Consider the following 19,567-nt stretch of genomic DNA (forward strand, 5'->3'; position numbering starts at 1 on the left):
TCGTGCATTGTCTTGCAGAAACAGAACACCTTTAGTGATTGTACAGGTCATTTTTTCTCAAGAGTGTTGTGAACATCTTGAAGAACTTTGTACATTTATTGCTTCTGCAATTTGCTGACAAGTTATCCATCGATTATCAAGGATTAGTTCTTCCACTCGCTAAATGTTCACGCGAATGACTACAGTAGGCTCAAACCACCTCGACCAGGTGGTCACTCATTGATGTACGGCCTTCTTTAAAACATTTGCACTACTCACATGTTTTACTGCAAGTAGGAGTGTCATCACCATACTGTGCAACGAGCCATGAATAAATCTCACCAGGTTTTACGCCTTCATTCATTAAATTAAATGAAAAATTAGTTTAAACATCAGGAAAGCATTTTTGAAAGAATATGTTTGAAACTTCTACGGAAGTGAAACCTGGACAATCGGAGTAACTGAAAAGGAATGATTAGAAGCTTTTGAAATGCGATCCTATAGAGAATGTTAAAAATCAGGTGGGTGGATAAAGCAACAAATGAAGAAGTGTTGCTGCAAACTGATGAAGAAAGAATCATTTGGAAAAATATAGCTAAAAGAAGAGACAGACTTATAGACCACATCTTAAGGCATCCTAGAATAGTTGCTTTGATATTGGAGGGGCAGGTAGATACAAAACGTTGTGCAGGCAGGCAACGTTTGGAATAAGTAGAACAAATTGTTAGGGATGTAGAATGTAGGGGGAATACCAAAATGAAATGACTGGCACTAGACAGAGAATTTTGGAGAGCTGCATCAAAGCAATCAAATGACTGAAGACAAAAAAACAACTCATTATGAAAATCAAAATATTTTATATAGTAGTATAAACATAATAAACTGCTACTTTTGTATAAATTCACAATAAGACAATATATATAACAACAAATAAATAAACATAAAGACCAACAATCTTTTTATCCCTAATTCATTATGATAGGTTAAATACCCAATAATACATCAAACATGTTTTTATAGTAGCCAATTTTACTGAGTCTTGAACAACAGACATTTCAAAAGTTTGCATACTTAAAACAATAAACTTCCCAGAAAAAAAAAATCACATATAAATCTGAATCTGGTAACATGTGATATTGTTAAGTTACAATTCCCAACTGAGAAGAGATAGTGTATATAATTTTTCTTTATAAAATGGATATATTACTTTGTGCTTTACACAACTGTTGCAGTCTTTATTATACCACTGATAAATATAGAGCACCTGATATCTAAATACCATAACTGACAGTAACGATACTTACTATTTACAGAGTATCTATGACCAGTGGAAGGTGTCATTTGCAGGGCTAAATACCAGTTAATTTTAATAAAAAAGTTGCATACTAATAAGCATCTCAGTGATGAAGATGGGAAACCATTTTATACCCTACTTTCTTTGTTAAGCCTGACATTCAATGTGTGTTATCTGTAGAATGGCAATGCCCACATCAGGAACAACTTATACTACACGTCAGGTTGGCTACAACCTTTTTGGTTATGGTACATCTTTCTTTTTTTCTGTTTAGCCTCCGGAATCACCATAAGGTATTACTTCAGAGAATGAGTGACGATGATATATGTATGAATGTCTCAGGTCGAATATTACTTGGTCGACCTGAGACTGTACAAGACTACACTTCATTTACATTCATACATATCATCCTCACTCATCCTTCGAAGAAATACCTTACAGTGGTTCTGGAGGCTAAAACAGAAAAAGAGGGAGAGAGAGATCAACTATTCCTGAGATGTGTAGTTAATTGAAACCCAACCACCAAAGAACACCGGTATCCATGATGTTCTCTGGTCATGATACCTAACAACCATATGCTGTATATTTTACATTGGATGTTTTAGTTGGCTACTAAGTTGTTAAAATACATCCATAAATATATGAACAATTTAATTTGTTTTTTTTATTACAGGTTAACTAGAAAACTAAACACAATATGAATAATTATAACATTAAGTAAAACAACGCCCAAATTTACCTTATCGAATAAAAACATTTCATTAAAAAACTGTTATAATAAATAAATCATACAAATGATAAAAACATGGCGAGAAACATTTAAACAAGCTAAATTTTTGTAAATACCACAATACGCTAGAAAAGATTAAATGTAAACAATCCTAAACAAAATGATAAATAACTTGTAGCAATAAACAAAAAATATTAATGCATTTGTTAATCTTCAAAGCAATAGGTAATTTCTGCATACAACAATCAAACAACTGTAAACCATCAAAACTTCATTAGCAGTGTGCATTAATGTACACATTCAATATAGTCAACGAAAAAAAACAAGCTTTTCAACAAGACTGAAGCATTATTGTGATAGGTACTAACTGTCTTGCTACATACCACAAAAAAAAAGAGGAGCAGATTTTAAGTGAAATCACGAGAAAAACAGGTATGCACAATTCTCACGACTACTGAACTGCTAAGTCATATCTGCCTCGGACATCTAAAGTATCCCTTCACACCAATGCTAAGTATATTGTTACAGCTTATTCACTGACGTAAATTGATCCTGGGGATTGATAAATAATATTACAAAATAAAGTGCAATGTGCCGTTTATAAATAAAGTATTCAAATATTAGTAACTTATATTAATATCAAGTTAGTTTTACAAAAAATATCGTCTCAAATCCACAACAATTTAAATTATATTATTACAAAAATAATAAAATAGATTTACACATATTTATGTGCGTAAAGCTGTTGATTAAATTATTACAATTATTAAAAATCTGATGTGGACATCATGACTTCTTTGTACGCCTATTAAATTACATATACACATTTTTTGCTACACTTCATTTAAACTGAATTCATTTGAAAATGAGATACGAACCTCCAATTCTTTACTGAAGTGGACAGTCACAGAATTGCTGAAATATCAGTTTTTATTAACATCAAATATTTATACAATTATTAATTCAACAATCTTACATGAAATATTTGGATAAAGTAAAAGTCCCTCTATTACTCGTATTACTAGATCAGTATTATTCGTATCTTCATGAGTTGCTGATTAACAAGTTTCAAATTTCTGATGTGTTATATAAATAAAAGTTAATAATAATTAAACTATTCTGTTTAATGAACGCCTGTAAACCGGTTTACAAATGTTAATTTTGACCTTACAGTGTAAAATATTCAATTTTTATTACTGGATTATTTGGTGAATAATCAAAAATGAAAAAGAAAAAATCATACAGGAAAAAGAAAGACAACATGATGAAATATATTTCATAAAAATGACAATATGAATATGAAGAGGAATAAAATGTTAAGAATAAGGGAAGAAAAAAAAATTAAGAGATGATAAATATAAGAGGAAGGAAATGTTAAAACCAAAGAAAGAATAAAAAGATTAAGAGAGGATGATGAATATAATGAGAGAGAATTTGAAAACTAGAGAATGTGTACACAAATTAAGATCAAAAGATCTATATCAAACCAGAGAGCAATTAAATGATTGGCAACGAAAAACAGATCAACGAAATGATGACCAACTCCGACTTATGAAGAATATTATCCAACAATATCAGAGGAGTAATGAACAAAAAGATAAGAATAATGTGCAATTTATTAAAGATTAGGCATGTATGCCTCAGTGTATATGTTGTTCTTGTAAGGATCTATTTTTCAGTCACTCCGTAGTTAACTTTAATGTAGATAAAATTAAACAGAAATTCCAGAATAATTAAATAAAATTAAACTAGAAAATTAAAAAAAAATATGATTCTAAATTATAATTTTTAATTAATATTAAATAATCAGATGTTTCACCAAATCTATTACGTATACAAATATGTAATAATGCCTATTAAATTACATATACACATTTTTAAAAGTACATAAAATTTTATTTCACTAATAACTTCTGATTTTTTTTTTCATATTTTTGTTTTATTCTTATTGAATTATTATTTATTGTAAAACTTTTTTACAATAACAGGTTACTAATTATTAATAAATCAATATATTTAAATTTAAAAAAAAGTTAAAAAAAAAAGGAGATGAAGTCTGATTTGAACCGATGTACCTTCTCTTGTAAGATCCAAATATTTCATTAATTGAAATTTTATTTGGCTACAACTCTGGAACCAATGAAAATAAATACCACTTATGATATAGCGCTGAAAATCTCTCAATGAGGACTTATTACTGCAGTTAAGAAAAAGTCCAAAAAGCAAATTTTTTTGGATTTTAGACTTTTTTGGACACTTTTGGTTCAGTTAACTGCAATCCAAAGAGGAGGTGCACAAGTAGATGTTACAACCGTTCTAAATCCAAAATTTCAACATCCTATGGCTAATTGTTTTTGAGTTACATGAGATATGTACATACATACAGACATCATGCCAAAACTAGTCAAAATGTATTCAGGGATGATCAAAATGGATATTTCCGTTGAAATCTGAAAACCGAAATTTTTCGTGATCATAATACTTCCTTTACTTTGTACAAGGAAGTAAAAAAACAAAACGAAGCAAAAAATGGATGTAAAATTCTGTTTAATTTAATACACACATACAGCACAGTATGCAATTTTAAATACAGCACACTATAATATCACTTCACTGTAAACGTTTTGGTACAATTCAGTGTATCAACTGATTCAATTCTACTGTAATGTACAAATTAATTGGGGAAAGCTATTTTTTCTCTAAATTGTTATGCAACTGCCAGTTGTGTCTGGAACCGCCTTAAACTGTTTTATCTGCCAATTACACCAGTGTAATTGTTCGACTTCAACAAGAAGAAAGCAGTTTGACTGGTTTTTGAAGTGGAAGTAGTCACCTTAGCTTCAGCTGTGAGCTTTTGAGTGTAGCAGGTGGATGTTAGTTTTTATGCTCTGTGTAACATGTGTAGCTTTCATATATTTAAAAATGGATATTACTCCAAAGAAGCATGCAAAAATTACTGCTCTCAAAGATCATACTTCTATGAGAGATATCGCTTCTGCAGTCTATGTAGGCAAATCAAGTGTATCAAGAATTCTGACAGCATTCAAAGAATCTGGATCATCTCCAAAAACAAGAGGGAAAAATGGGGGCAAACAGAAAACTACTCCAAGAACTGATAAAACTCTAATACGAAATAGTAAAATTAATACAAGGAAAACAAGCTCAGATCTTAAAAGAGATTTATTGGCTACTGGTTTTGATGTTAGTAGTTCAACTATATGCTGTAGGCTTCTGGAAGCCAGCCAGAAGGCAAGAAGACCAATGAAAAATCAATTTTTTAACTCCTACAATGAAGAAAAAATGTTTATCATAGGCCTAAAAATACAAATCATAAATTACCTTCATAAATATAAATCATTAAATTACTTTCTTCCAGTTGTCAGCAGTCGATGAATGGAAGAAGGTACTTTTTAATGATGAAACTCATTTATTTGTGCAGGGTTACAAAGTAAATGTCATGAGATGAGGTAACAGTAAACCTCTTGAGACCTTAGATTGTCCAACAAACTGTAAAACACCCTCTGAAACAAATGTTTTGGGGCTTTACCATGACAAATGGCACTAGAAGCTTAGTTCCTGTTCAAGGTATGATGAATTCAACTGAGTACAGAGAAATATTACTACGTACAATTTTTCCGTTGCAAACGTCTGACGGGACATGACTTGGCCCCTTGTCATAATTCAAAATCAGTCAAGACTTTCATGCTGGAAAATCAAATTAATGTGCTCGAATAGTCTGGAAATTCACCACACATAAATCACATTGAGAACTTGTGGAATATTTTAAAGAGACGTTTAGGTAAGATGGACTGTACGACAAAAGAATGCACGATAACTAAAGCTATAAAAGTGTGGTTCCACAATGATGAAGTCAAGAATATGTGCCCTAATCTAGTAGAGTCGATGCCAAATTGTCTTCAAGACATCATTTCTGCTAAAGGAGGGCATACTTCATACTAATACATGTATTTACCAGTATATATAAAGGCATAGAATAGACAAAAGCATAGTTTTTTGAAAAAGTTTTTTTTTTTTTTACTTTGTCTCAATTAATTTGCACACTATAGTAGTTTCACTGACATATTAACTAATCTTTACAAGTTTATTTTCTCTCCTAGAATAGTTATTACACTCTTTGTTCTTCATTTTCTTTATTGCTATCCCTTGATTAAATTTGAAAAATAGAGAGCTAGTCTATCTCCTTGTAGCACTAAAAGATGTAGGTAACACTAAAGGAGTATCTAAAAAAAAAGCTACCTTCTTTGTACAGATTTTAAATTCAGCATACAGTAACGGAGGTTTTCTGAATGTCAAAAGTTTTTGTAAATTAGAACATAATAAAGCATTATATGAAACTGCCTAGAATATACTATGGCAGATGAATATGCTATGGTGATGCTGAATAACGAGTGTAGTAATCTGCCCATTACAATTAGTACACTCAACTAAGAGAAACGTTAATGAAAGTAGAATGGAATGGCAAACAGATATTAGCTTCACGGGAAGAATCTTAGAGGCTTTTAACAATCACCCCAAATTACTGGACTCTGAAGCAATTCTTAATTTGTAGTACAACTCACTGTATAGAACAATCAGCAGTAATCGTCTCAGCAAACCGCATTTTTCTTTTTTAACGATATTAAAGTACACACATTACTAAGCCAGATTATGATATCAAGGGAGAAGGTTTTTTGATTAGTTGGAATAACACCTTATGTAGATGTGAATCTAATCATATTACATGATAATATGTAACTTACAGCTTCCTGAAAACAAGGTCCATCTTTTGTTGGAATGTCCACTAGTGGGCAATGCTCCCGGACAGGGAGGGGTAGCAGTCATCGGGGCCATTTTAGTTCCTGTTGCTGCTGGTAGTTGCTCTAATTCTGGGGAGGGGGTGTCTGCTGAGAATTTTCCCTTGCCTTCAGTGGTGTTGAAGGTGCCTCCTAGTGGTCCCCGCTGGGCAACAGCCGGATCGGCTTCTGATGTGTTGGTGTCGCTGTATCAGAGAATCACTGGTCACTCCAAGCAGCTGAAGCCTCATGATGCATTGCTGCTGAATTGGCTGAGGTTTGGTGCTTTTTAATCCATTTTGTTCTGGGTTACAGCTGTAGAGCTGGGTACCCGAAAAATGGTGTACATATGGTCATCAGGTGGCCAATCCACTTATACCAGACATATAAAATGAATTATTATATTACATCAATGAGAATAAGTAGTACAAGCACATAATATACAATATATATATAGTATAAATTATGGGCAAGGACATAGATCATGCAAATAACTCATATCAATTTACTATTGAAATTTTAAAAATCAGATCATTTATTTTAAATCAGATCATAAGTTACATAAAATTTTGGGAATAATTATATAAATATAATTGTATATTTTAGTTTATCATTTATAATTATTTGGTAATGTTTTTGATTTGAATTTTTTAATTAATTGAACATTAGATCAATAAACAAACTTGGTTGTTAGATGCATATTATTTTTATTATTGTATCATTACAGATCGAAGATCAATTTAAAGGTGGGGACTAATTAGTTTGCTTAGAGACTACGTTAGTTATTGTTTACGATTCATGCACTGTTTATGTATTCTAACACTAGCCGGCTCATCTAGCCAGAACCCTCGGGACTCAGGTCAGCCAAGGCAAATCCTGGAACCAAGTCAGGGGTTCCTCAGGGCCTACTTCATGACCGCAGAGCATGCTTCGATCACCATTCCCACCTACCCAGAGGGCTCCACCTCCTGGACCCCTGCACTGTATGTTATCCTTATGGTTTTTGAGAATAATACTGATAAATAATAATTACAGTATTCATACTTTATAGAAACCTGAAGAAGAAATTAAATTACAAAAGACAGAATAATGGAAACTGTGGTAACTAAAGCACACACACTTTTGACAATGAAAAATTCATAACTTATTTCTTTGCTATGGTGACATATAATAATGAAGTAAAAAGATTAATTTTTTTTCTAAATGAATACCTTTAATTCACAACTTCACCCTCCTGAGGGGGGGGGGAAGAAATAATGAATATTTTAATATCTTAACCTTCAAGGGAGCTAGGGCCGCAGGCCGATGGCTTAAAACCTTCCTTAGGATAACATAAATGTATCCTGCAAATTTGAATATAATCAATCAGTTGGTTATCAAATAATGCAATAATAAACAAACTTTATATATATTCATTTCCAAATAACTATGATGTTAGATCGAGAGTGTAGCTGATGCATGTATAAGTTAGCTTTCAGCCTACTAACAAATACCCCAACTGAATTTGCAATCAAGGAGGCTACCCCCTCATGGGGATAGCCTTCTACAAGGTGCTCGCATAACTCACCACTCTAGCCTCACATGCAGTCCCCACAGAAAGCCTATTATTGTTAATAACAGAACTTTTTTAATTTATTTAATATTTTTTTTATTTAACGTAAATTTAATTCAATGTAAATTTTAACATAAATTGTAAATTTTTATTTGATTGATTCAAATATTCAGTTCAAACCCGGCTCACACAGTAATTAAAGTTTGTGCTTAACCGACAAATCTCCACTACTACATTTTTTTTCGAGATGAAATATATCAAAAAACCTTCTTAGTTTTGCCAAGAAACATGGGTAAAAATTTGGTTGTAACTGATCGAGTAGTTTTTTGTTTACCCCGAACAAATAGAAACCCTCATCCTTTTTATATATTAGCAAAGATATAGATAATAATGTACACACTGTATACCATATATTCTTTGTATATTATGGAATATTTGTCTAGTTGTCAACTACTTTGTTTAAAGATCTTTTCTCTTAAAGAACATGAAACGTTATTTTATATTATTAAGCATCCCACAAAACAGTTCCTAATATGTTGAATTATAACAAAATGCTACATTTAATTTTTCAGTATTTAATAGAGTTACTTTCTTAGTAAAAACTAAATAAACCAAATGGCTTTCACCACACAAATTATTGTCATATTATTATTACCTGGTTATATTCAGAAAATTTACAATAATTTCATTCAATATAAAATGTTTAATGAATATGTGCATATGTTAAAAATAGTTCTATTATTAATTTAAAAAATATGTGTTGCAGCATTAAAGTTCTACCGGCTTTGGTGTTTGAAAATCTTAATTCACTTGAGATATTAAATCTACAGAATAATAAACTAAAGCATATGCCAGAAGAATTAATGGAGCCAATTGTCGATACATTACGAGTTGTTGATATAATGGGTGAGTATATTTTTGTCATCATAGAAGTAATACTGTTAATGTTCTATATTTTTTTTTTTTTTTATTAAATAGTTCCAGTAGAAATTGAAAAATCTGAACTCAACATGACTACACTTCACCCAGATTGAGTTCAAACTGAATTCTTCCCTCTTGTTAGCTTGTACTGTTGTACTGACAGATGCAGTATTTAAATTTTTAATCTCATTTACAACACCCCCCCTTACTTAACGTATAGCATAAATATCCAACTTTATTATTCATATTGCAAACCCAACTCGCTCATTTTCTTTTAGCCAAATACTACATTGAAGAATCAATGTGATAAACATGTGGCTATCCGCAGTTACAGAAGAGCTACGAAAAATAGAAACAAAACAAAAAAACAGAAAATACATTAATAGTAAACTTACATTAACCAGTAGTCAAACAAGATTTTTATTTTCAGAAAAGAAGTTTACCGTCGCTTTTGAAACAAGCAAAATCACATAGAAAACTAATAACACTGATGGACATGGCAATCCATGAGTGTTCAAATTCAACTACACTCTTTTTCTATTTAGCCTCCAGAACCACCATAAGGTATTACTTCTGAGGATGAATGAATATGTATAAACATAAATGAAGTGTAATCTTGTGTAGTATAAGGTTGACCACTCCTGATATGTGTGGATAATTGAAATCCAACCACCAAAAAACACCTGTAACCACAATCTAGTATTCAGATCCATATAAAAGTAACTGCCTTTACTAAGATTTGAACCTCAGAACTCTTGACTTCAAAATTGACCGATTTGCGATGACGAGTTCACCACTAAATCGACCTGGTGGGTTTCCAAATTCAACTGCAGTGATCAAACTAAATATTATATCAGATGGACTGTATGCAAACTCACCTGCATATTCAAAGAATACAACAATCAGACTATGCAAAACAGAAAAAATTTTGAAAATCATCTCAAAAAAACAGCACAAACATAGAAAGACATTAACTGAAATGTAAACTTTAAAAATAGATCTTAGAAACAAAGATCTCGATATACTTAAACAATACAAAATTTACAAAGGTGGAATTTGATAAAAATAACATATTAAATAAACCACCATAAAGTAGATGGAATATTTTAGTTAAAATTTAAATTAAAATTGGGCTCCTTTCGATCCCATTGTTTGACAGCTTCCTCGTATATTTTTCATACCCAGAGATTATATAAAATTTAAAAAATTTTTTAAATTCCCTTTTTTAAAAATGTTGTTTAGGTTAATACTAGATAAAATTTGGATTTCAATCTTGATACTGAATTTAAAAAACAGATTTTTTAATACGGGGTCCCATGCAGTTCCTTGTCTTTTGGAGTGTAACATTTATTTAATGGGGTAATTATTTACTTCAATAAGTTAGCCCAATTTGGTGCAATTTTATTCAAAAAGGCTAAAAAACAGTTTACTAAAAAAATAAATATGGTACCTTTGATGTTTGATGAGATCAAAAATATGTGTGTATATACATATACATCCCTTTTTTTCAATAATTTCTAATAATTCATCAACCTATTGACCAGTGTGTTAATAAAATTTAATATTATATGAAGTTAAACTTACCAAACTAATTTCCAATAATCGATTTTCACGGGATCCCTCATCCTCAGTTGGTGTTGACTTCTCTAACTACAATAAAACATATTCATCTTACATTTTCTGGAAATCGTTTTTCGTTTTAAAAAATTTTTTAATTTATTATGAATATATACGCAAATTCTACTGTACAGTACTGGACAGCATAACCTTAACATTTTTTAAAACACAAAGCTATTTCGACAAATTATAAGATGAATATGTTTTAGTGTACTAATAGAATTCAATACCTGCTGAAGATAAGAGATCCCGTAATAAACAATTACTGGAAATTAGTTTGGGAAATTTAACTTATCTAATTACTGTTTTGAATGTATGTGGTGTTTATATTACATATAATATTAAACATATTTTTTTTTTTTAATTAAATAATTCATGAACATACTAACCACTGCGTACTAATTAAATTCAAAAAGTAACAACTTAACCACTAAAACACAGTTACAGAAAAACCTAGAAAAACTAATACCAATAGTCGACTTTCGTAGGATCCTGCATCAGTCGGTGCACAATTCTATAATTACTTCAAATAAATAAGAAAAAATAAATAAAAACTTAAAACTTTAGTTCCATTAGTGGAGTGACAAAAAAGAGGGATGTAAATTCAAAACGACACACAACTATGTTCGTAATCATTGTTGCCAACTGCTGCAACCCACTACGTATTTCTATCTTCTTATTCAGTTAGCTTAGTATTCAAGTAAACAAACTGCGCGTACGAGTGTTCAGGCGGCCAATTCACCAGCAACTCCTATTAATCCTGATGCATATAAAAGAAACTTAACGACGTTAATATTTAACAACCACGCTCTGTTATATTTTAAATTAAAAGAAATTAGATATTTTATTTGAGTTTTTTTAAGAGTTATGAAATTTTCAATTGTCCACAAACAGTAAAAATTCACTAATAGATTAAATTTCTACGATAGTAAACAAATAATAAATTCAATTCAGTTTTCGTCACCTGATTGCGAGAAATCCGTAGTGCCGTCAGAATTAAGAGATACAACGGGAGGCTCAATTTTGTTTTCTATTATATTACCCGATAATGCGTTTCAATAGTATCCGTTACACTCACGTTCCAATAAACTTAAAAAGACTGCATTAACACTGCAGTAAATAAACAACAGAAACAAAAAAATTGAACACGAGAACAAAATATGATCATATGAAAACATCAAGGGTTTTAATAGAACTGGGGAGACATAACGTTATAAAAACATTTGATTACATCGACTACTATATGAAATGACAAATTAATTACATGGCGACTAATACATGAGTAATGATTATAGTGTTGTATACAGATATGCGGCCGCGTTGTGAATCGGCACTGATACATGGGATGAAACTCAGCGGAATCATGAATTCACTCGCAGAAACGCAATGAAAACTGAATACAGATAATTAAAACATCATCTTCAAAAATGATCTGGTGCTCCTTCATCATTTCATACTTTTGTTTAAATTTATAATATAATTTTTCAAGAATATTCTTTTTTTTGTTATTACAAATTTCCAAATTATTTTTACAATAGTAATAGTATGCTTACATTGCAAAAAATGATCCGCCGCATTAGACACACCTCTCATTCAGTTTCTGTAAGCAATGTAATGTTCCACAAACCTTTTTTTTAAAGATCTGTTAGTTTTATCGTCTCCTTAAGCCCTCTCCAGAATCTTTATTGTTATTCCTTAAATACTTTGTAATACGGTTATTTGGTTTATATGCTTTTTTACATTTATTTTTATCATATACAGAGCGTCCCACCACGAAGAAACAGAAAACCTTTCAGTTCTACTAGTGAAAATAATGAAAAGGTTCTTATAAACATAGGTCTGGAAACGCTTTGTTTTTCGACTTATGGCTAGCGAAAGATTTCGCCCGGATATCAGCTCTACTAATAAAATGAAGCCCTACTGTAATTTTTGGGACCCAAATTAGAAGTAAATTTGGTTGTTTCATATTGAATTTGAGCTGGTAAAAAGATAAAACAAGTCCCAGGACTATACATCGAGTAACTTTTAAGATATCCAACGTAAAACAGAAAATTCAGTGTGGAAAGATTTGCAAGTTAATTTTTTAAAAAATTAATGTAAATACAGACAATAAAAATTAAATAAAAACTTTTAAAAATCGGTTTTCTATTGAAGTAAAACAGACGAAAATAACATAAAATCGTATTATTATTTTTGTACCTAATAAGCATTCTTTTTAAAAATAAAAACACTCCCCGGCTCAAGTTACATAAGAAACCACCAACTTTACTCCTTAATTTGTGTCCCATAAATTACAGCGGGCCTTTTTTTATTAGAAGAACTGAAATACGGGCGGAATCTTTCGCTAGCTATAACTCGAAAACAAAGCGTTTCCAGACCTATGTTTATACGAACTTTTTTCATTATTTTCACAATAGAGTTTGTTTTGAAAGTTTCTCCGTTTCTTCGAGGGATACTCTGTATATATATTCAAATATTTGTACCAAACATTTTAACTTTTGTGATCTATGTATTTTCAGGATTATATGGGAAATAACATACATTAACAACTTCCCCCGTAAATCTGATTGATTTAAATCTTTGGATTTTTAAATAAGTATTTTCAATGTATTAAAGCTCAATTTTCTACGAACATTACATAAAAAGTACAAAATTTTAAACGGTAAAAACTACACCTACCCCTTTTTTTATCTTAGTCAAAAATTTAATGCGGTATACCCCGAATGTAGAAATATTTGAGCAGTTTCAAAGAATATGTTGAATCGGTCTGGGAGCTATTAATCAAATTAAGACCAACACACCTACTCTTCTGGGAAATTCTAAAACTTTAGGTGTTTTTTGGATTAAGAGGGTCTTGAAACGTTGACACCTGCAGAAACTTCGATATCCAAAATTTTTGCCGATCGCTATACTTTACAGTTATAGCATTGATGGTGCAACAGCAATGGAACAATAGGTGGGAGAGTAAAAATCATAAAATAAATTACATATGTCAAACATCAGCCTACTCTTTAGGTTTAAAAATTAAAATTCATTATAATTTACTTAATTATCATCTGCTTTTTACCATACAATATACAGAAACTTTTTGAGCCATTTATGCTGAATACTTTTACGATATTACGTCGAACTCATTCTGGATATATTAATCAGAATACAGGCCAACACCCATGCTTATGTATGTATGTACACATACATACACACATATATCTTATGGAAATTTCTATAACTTTTTTATGTTTTTTAGACTAAGAAAAGACAAATTTTGCAAAAACCCTGATACCCAGAATTTTGGCCGATCGCTATACTTCCCCTCTGTAGTTATACTTATGAAGCAGCAATAACTCTATAGCCGGAAAATTAAAAATAATAAAATAAAACTAAAAATAAAATTAAAATAAACTTAAAGTAGTAACTACAGAAATAACAAAAAAACAGGTATGAGTAAGTCGCATTGAAAATGTCTACTAGATATATCACAATACTGAATGCAGTTAATGAATAGATGCACGATTTCAGTAAAATTATATTAATCTACATTAGTTTATAAAATTGAAGCTAATCATTTAAAATGAAAATTGTTACTGGAGAAAAAATCCAACTCACCTCATCACAGACTCATCATAAAAGTATGATGAGCAACTGATGATATTATTATTTTATTTTATAAAATATATTTTCACGGTCATCATTTTAATATTAAGAGGTGTCACATTTATAGTTTATTTTTTAATTTCTCAAACTTCTAATTCAATTAAATGTTTTTCTTTCATCAATAAAAAATATTTTTGTTCTGTAGTGAACATATTTTTTTTTTTTTTTTTTTTTTTGCATAACGGCCTTTTTAACAAAAATTATTCGAGTAAATGATTATTATATGCTCATAAAAGTAACAAAGTAAATAATCTTCAAATCTTGATCAAACTCAGTGCAATGAATGTAATAGAAGTACCTAGAATAAAAACAAGAGTTCAGTATTGTCTAGTAGAATGTAAGCAAACAAAGTAGTACACGTAGTGTACATTAAATTATTTATAGTAAATTATTACATATAGAAGTCATACAGATGGTTAAGTGTTAACCCTGCCATACCTAAAATCAGCGTTTCAAGGTTTGGTTGAACTAAGCTTATGGCCCCTCTAACCTCTTCCTAGCCGCCGTTCTGTTAATGCCATCTAATTAATAGTATATCTTTGTCTGGCAACCCACAGATGTGACACGTTACATTTACATTCATTGTATGAACTAGGGATGTAGCTGCCTATGAACTCCGGATCAAGAGAGCTACAATAGATGCCCAGTGACTTCCAGAATAATCTATGACTCGATAAAAAAAATAAAAAATGAATCACAATATTCAACAATTTACAGCTTTCTATACAGTAAAGCCTATTTTATGCATATGATTTTTTTTCAGCGTTGTTCAAGGGAATTTTATTAGGCAATTAATTAGGGCATATCGAGTTGTTAATAAATTGTTAATTTTAATGCACGATGGCACGGTAAATTATATTTATATAAAAATAAAACTATGTTATTTGATGCAAAACAACAGGACATAGCTAAAAGATTTCATTCAAAAAAAGAAATTCCAGTCTCCAAAAACCATTTTTAGTTAAGACATCACAAGATAATTACATTTTTAACATTCAGAGAATTCTTCTGTGAACTGAAATGTCAAATTAAATTAAAAAACTGAGTAAATGGTTACAGAAGAACATAGAATCAGAAAGGAAAAAGGTACAAAGGATATAACTAGACTAATAAGAACTATTGATGAGAGAAGAAAAGAGTATGTAGAAAGAAATATAAGCTTATGATTTATAGATATAAAAAAAAATATTTGACCATGTTAAGTGGAACAAATTAATGGCAATATTAAAAGTCAAAAAGTAGACTAGAAAAATACAAGATTAAAGAATTACACCTTAATCAAAAAACTGCTATGAGAATTATAAAAACAATTATAAAAATTAAAAAACAGATCTGCCAAAAAATGAAAAAAAGAATAAATAAATTGAACTAAAAAATCAATAATAAATCAAACTAAAAAAAAGAAACAAATGGAAATAAAGGACTAAACATCGTTACACAGTATTTAATTAAATAAAATAGCAAGTGACCGATCAACTTTAAGAGTTTTAATTTTTAAATATAATTTTCATGTTGTAGAAATAGCAGGCATTTAATAATTAAAAGTTCTCATCAGATCTTACATCGATAAAACAACTTTATCCTTCAACAAAAGTATTAAAATGCAGTTGGGAGGCACTGAATAGCAATTGTCCTACATTAATGAGCTCTGAATAGTAATTATTCTATATTTTTCTGCGTATATCAGTTAATTTTTGTTCTGGTTCGATTCCATTATTCTTTTGTATTATACTACAAATACCATTTGATTTTTGAAAATCGGTTGTGAATTTAAAACAACAACAATGGTTCTGAATAACCGTGATCTGTTAGATCAAGATTGTACCTGATGCATGCAAAAGTTAGCCTACTACTTTTACAAATTAGTACAACCTACTAACAAATACCCTGTTTGAATTTTGAAAATCAAATGATTTTTTGCAGAGATATTATCAAAGAGCCTTTTCTTTCTTTCTCCTGTTTAGCCTCCGGTAACTACCGTTTAGATAATACTTCAGAGGATGAATGAGGATGATATGTATGAGTGTGAATGAAGTGTAGTCTTGTACATTCTCAGTTCGACCATACCTGAGATATGTAGTTAATTGAAACCCAACCACCAAAGAACACCGGTATCCACGATCTAGTATTCAAGTCCGTGTAAAAATAGCTGGCTTTACTAGGACTTGAACGCTGTAACTCTCGACTTCCAAATCAGCTGATTTGGGAAGACGCGTTAACCACTAGACCAACCCGGTAGGTTTATCAAAGAGCCTAATTGCACCTCCCAAAACAGCACCTCAGGGGCACTCCATTTGTTACTAGTTGATAATAATCACCAGTTGATGGTGAATATTGGTCTAGCCTCGCATGAGGTGCTCACTTCACCTCACCTCTCTAGCCTCACACACAGTTCCCATGGGAAGCCCATTATTGTTAAGGATAATTTTTTTAAATTTATTTAATATTATTTTATTTCATATAAATTTAATTCTATTATTTTTGTAATACATTCATTCGATTGATTCGAATCATTCAGTTCAAACCGAGCTCTCACAGTGAGAGATTCACAGTTCATTAATTCAATTCATTAAAGTTTGTGCTTAAACTGGCAAATCTCCACTTTTATTTATTTATTTTATGTAATAACAGGGTACATAATAACAGCACAGCGACATGATGTCAACAGTACTCTACAGAGATGCGAAGGCATCTGTTCACAGTCTGGCGTTCAAGTGTAAATGAACCAATAAATGTGTAGTCTTGAACAGACTCATGCCAACCACTCCTGAATCACGTGGTTAATTGAAGCTCAACCACTAGACTAACCCAACGGGTTATTCTAACCCACTACTATATATATATATATCCCTTCTCAATTATGCCAAGAAAATTGGGTAAAAATTTGGTTGCGATTGATCAAGAAGTTTTTTGTTTATACTGAACAAACAAAAACCCTCTTCCTCTTTATATAATAGTGTATATATATATCTAACCATACTACAAACATGAAGTTTTCTTACACTTGTTACATCGTCTAATACATACACGTTCATCATGCATTAACTACTAATGAAAGGTTAATCCCATTAGTTGAAATGTTCCCCAAAAAATTTCATTATTATAGTTAAACAGTTAGGTAGTTCACAAGATATTAAGTCAAATAGAAAAATTTCACAAAAATATTTATAAAAAATTTTAAACCAATATTTTAATATTTTTGGCTTTAGGACCTATAAAAGTTGAGCAGTATAAAAATATAGAGAATTACTATATAGAAATATGATGCTTTCCTCTTCAATAACAGTAAAATATTAATAGTGAAGTATTAATATTAGCTTCACTTAAACTGTTCTCAAAAACATAATTTTAGAATGATCCATCTAACATATTACTGTCCTTAAATAGCGCACTTTTCAAGTCAGCACAAAATAGTGCATCATTCTTGTCAGCCTGTCAATAAATACATACATACTACAATAGAATACATAGAATATACAATAATTTTAACACTTCTTACAAAATGCATTCAAAGAAGAGACATGGGTCCTGAATAGCTTTACACACTAAATTACCAGGGTAACAATTACCACGGGTAATTAACAATTACCAGGGATTGTTCAGAAGGTCTCAGCCTGACACACAGATGGCACAACTATGACTAAGCGACTATGATATATGTCAAGTGATCCTTTAGAATGATGTGCTGCAAAGTTTCAAATGTATCCAAACAGTTGTTTGTTTGCAGATGTCTGGACAAAGATTCACTTCAAATGACGAAATCAAAGCTGAGGTAAGGCTTATTTAGCAGTTTGACAAACTGTATAATACTGAAGGAATTGAAAAATCGATAAGCTGTTAGTCTAAATGTAATGAATCTCCTTGCAATTCTTGTTTTCTTTATCATCAGGCTTAGATCATTTCTAACTATCCTCATACTAATAAAATAGGCTGCCTTAATATTAAAACATTGGTAAAAGTTGTTTACAAACTGTACCCAATTGAACAGACTTCTACAATAAATATTACGAGTATTTATTAAAATCCTATATTAAGTAAATTTAGTAATCACTCGTTATTGGAATTACTTTTATCCACACATTCATCACTTAAACTGATAATAAACATTCAATTTGGTTTTACATGGACCTTTTCATCTACTTTTTCACCTTAACATTTTCTGGATAAGAACACTTCTTCCAATCATTGAACAATGATGTTTACTAACATTTTTATTTACAGGTTTCAATAATGATAGCTGTTTTGAATGATATTATTACTTACTTTCCAACCATTTTTTTATCTAAACCAAATCAAATCAATTTGGTTCAGTCCTGAGTGTCACAACTGTAAACACAACATAATGGTTATGGTTTTCCAGTAACTAGTCAATTTTAAATTTGTTTTATTTTCTTATTAGAATTTATATCTTTATGCTACTTTACACTTGTAGGCTGATTGCCATGCTTTTATTGACAATGAGATCGTAAAAGATACATGTCATTCTTGCAGATAATAAGTTTCCCATCAATGTTACAGCATGCTGTTTATTTTAAATAAAGGAAAATCTTATAAACAGAAATTATAATTTTCTATCAGAACTACCCTATTATTTCTAATTCTTTTCAATCACAGGTGGAAAAGAGCACTAAGCTATATTTTCCATCTTTAAATTGAAGATTACTTTAAAGAAGGCAAGTAACCTTCAGGTAAATAAAAATTGAACACTTTATGAGGAATGGGATGACAGTAAAATATACCGGATTTGTTACTTTTCTGCCTGTATAGTTATACTATGTAGCTAAAAAACACATTATACAAGGGCATATTATAAGCCCATATGTATGATTAGCATATCATATAAATACGCTAATCAGGTCAAATTTTGCATGTCAGGAGTTTTTTCTAATCGTAACATTTTAACCAAGAAAACAAGTTTAACAGTAAAAAATTCCAGTACGATCTATGTATAAACGTTGTACGTAAGGCTGTTTTTTGCTTATCTCCAGACTGTATGGACTGATTTGAATGAAATTTGGCAACGGTAC

At 30.7% G+C, this 19,567-nt stretch overlaps 1 protein-coding gene across 1 annotated transcript in view; it reads left to right on the plus strand.

Moving 5' to 3' along the window:
• The window catches only part of LOC142324184 (uncharacterized), a 315,884-nt gene that overhangs the window by 294,858 nt on the left and 1,459 nt on the right, over positions 1–19,567 (plus strand). Inside the window, exon 7 of the mRNA XM_075364931.1 lies at positions 9,115–9,254. Within this exon, the coding sequence (XP_075221046.1) occupies positions 9,115–9,254 (140 nt within the window). The remainder of the gene's footprint in view (positions 1–9,114; positions 9,255–19,567) is intronic.

This window comes from Lycorma delicatula, chromosome 4, assembly GCF_047948215.1.
Source record: "Lycorma delicatula isolate Av1 chromosome 4, ASM4794821v1, whole genome shotgun sequence".
Lineage (NCBI taxonomy): Eukaryota > Metazoa > Arthropoda > Insecta > Hemiptera > Fulgoridae > Lycorma > Lycorma delicatula.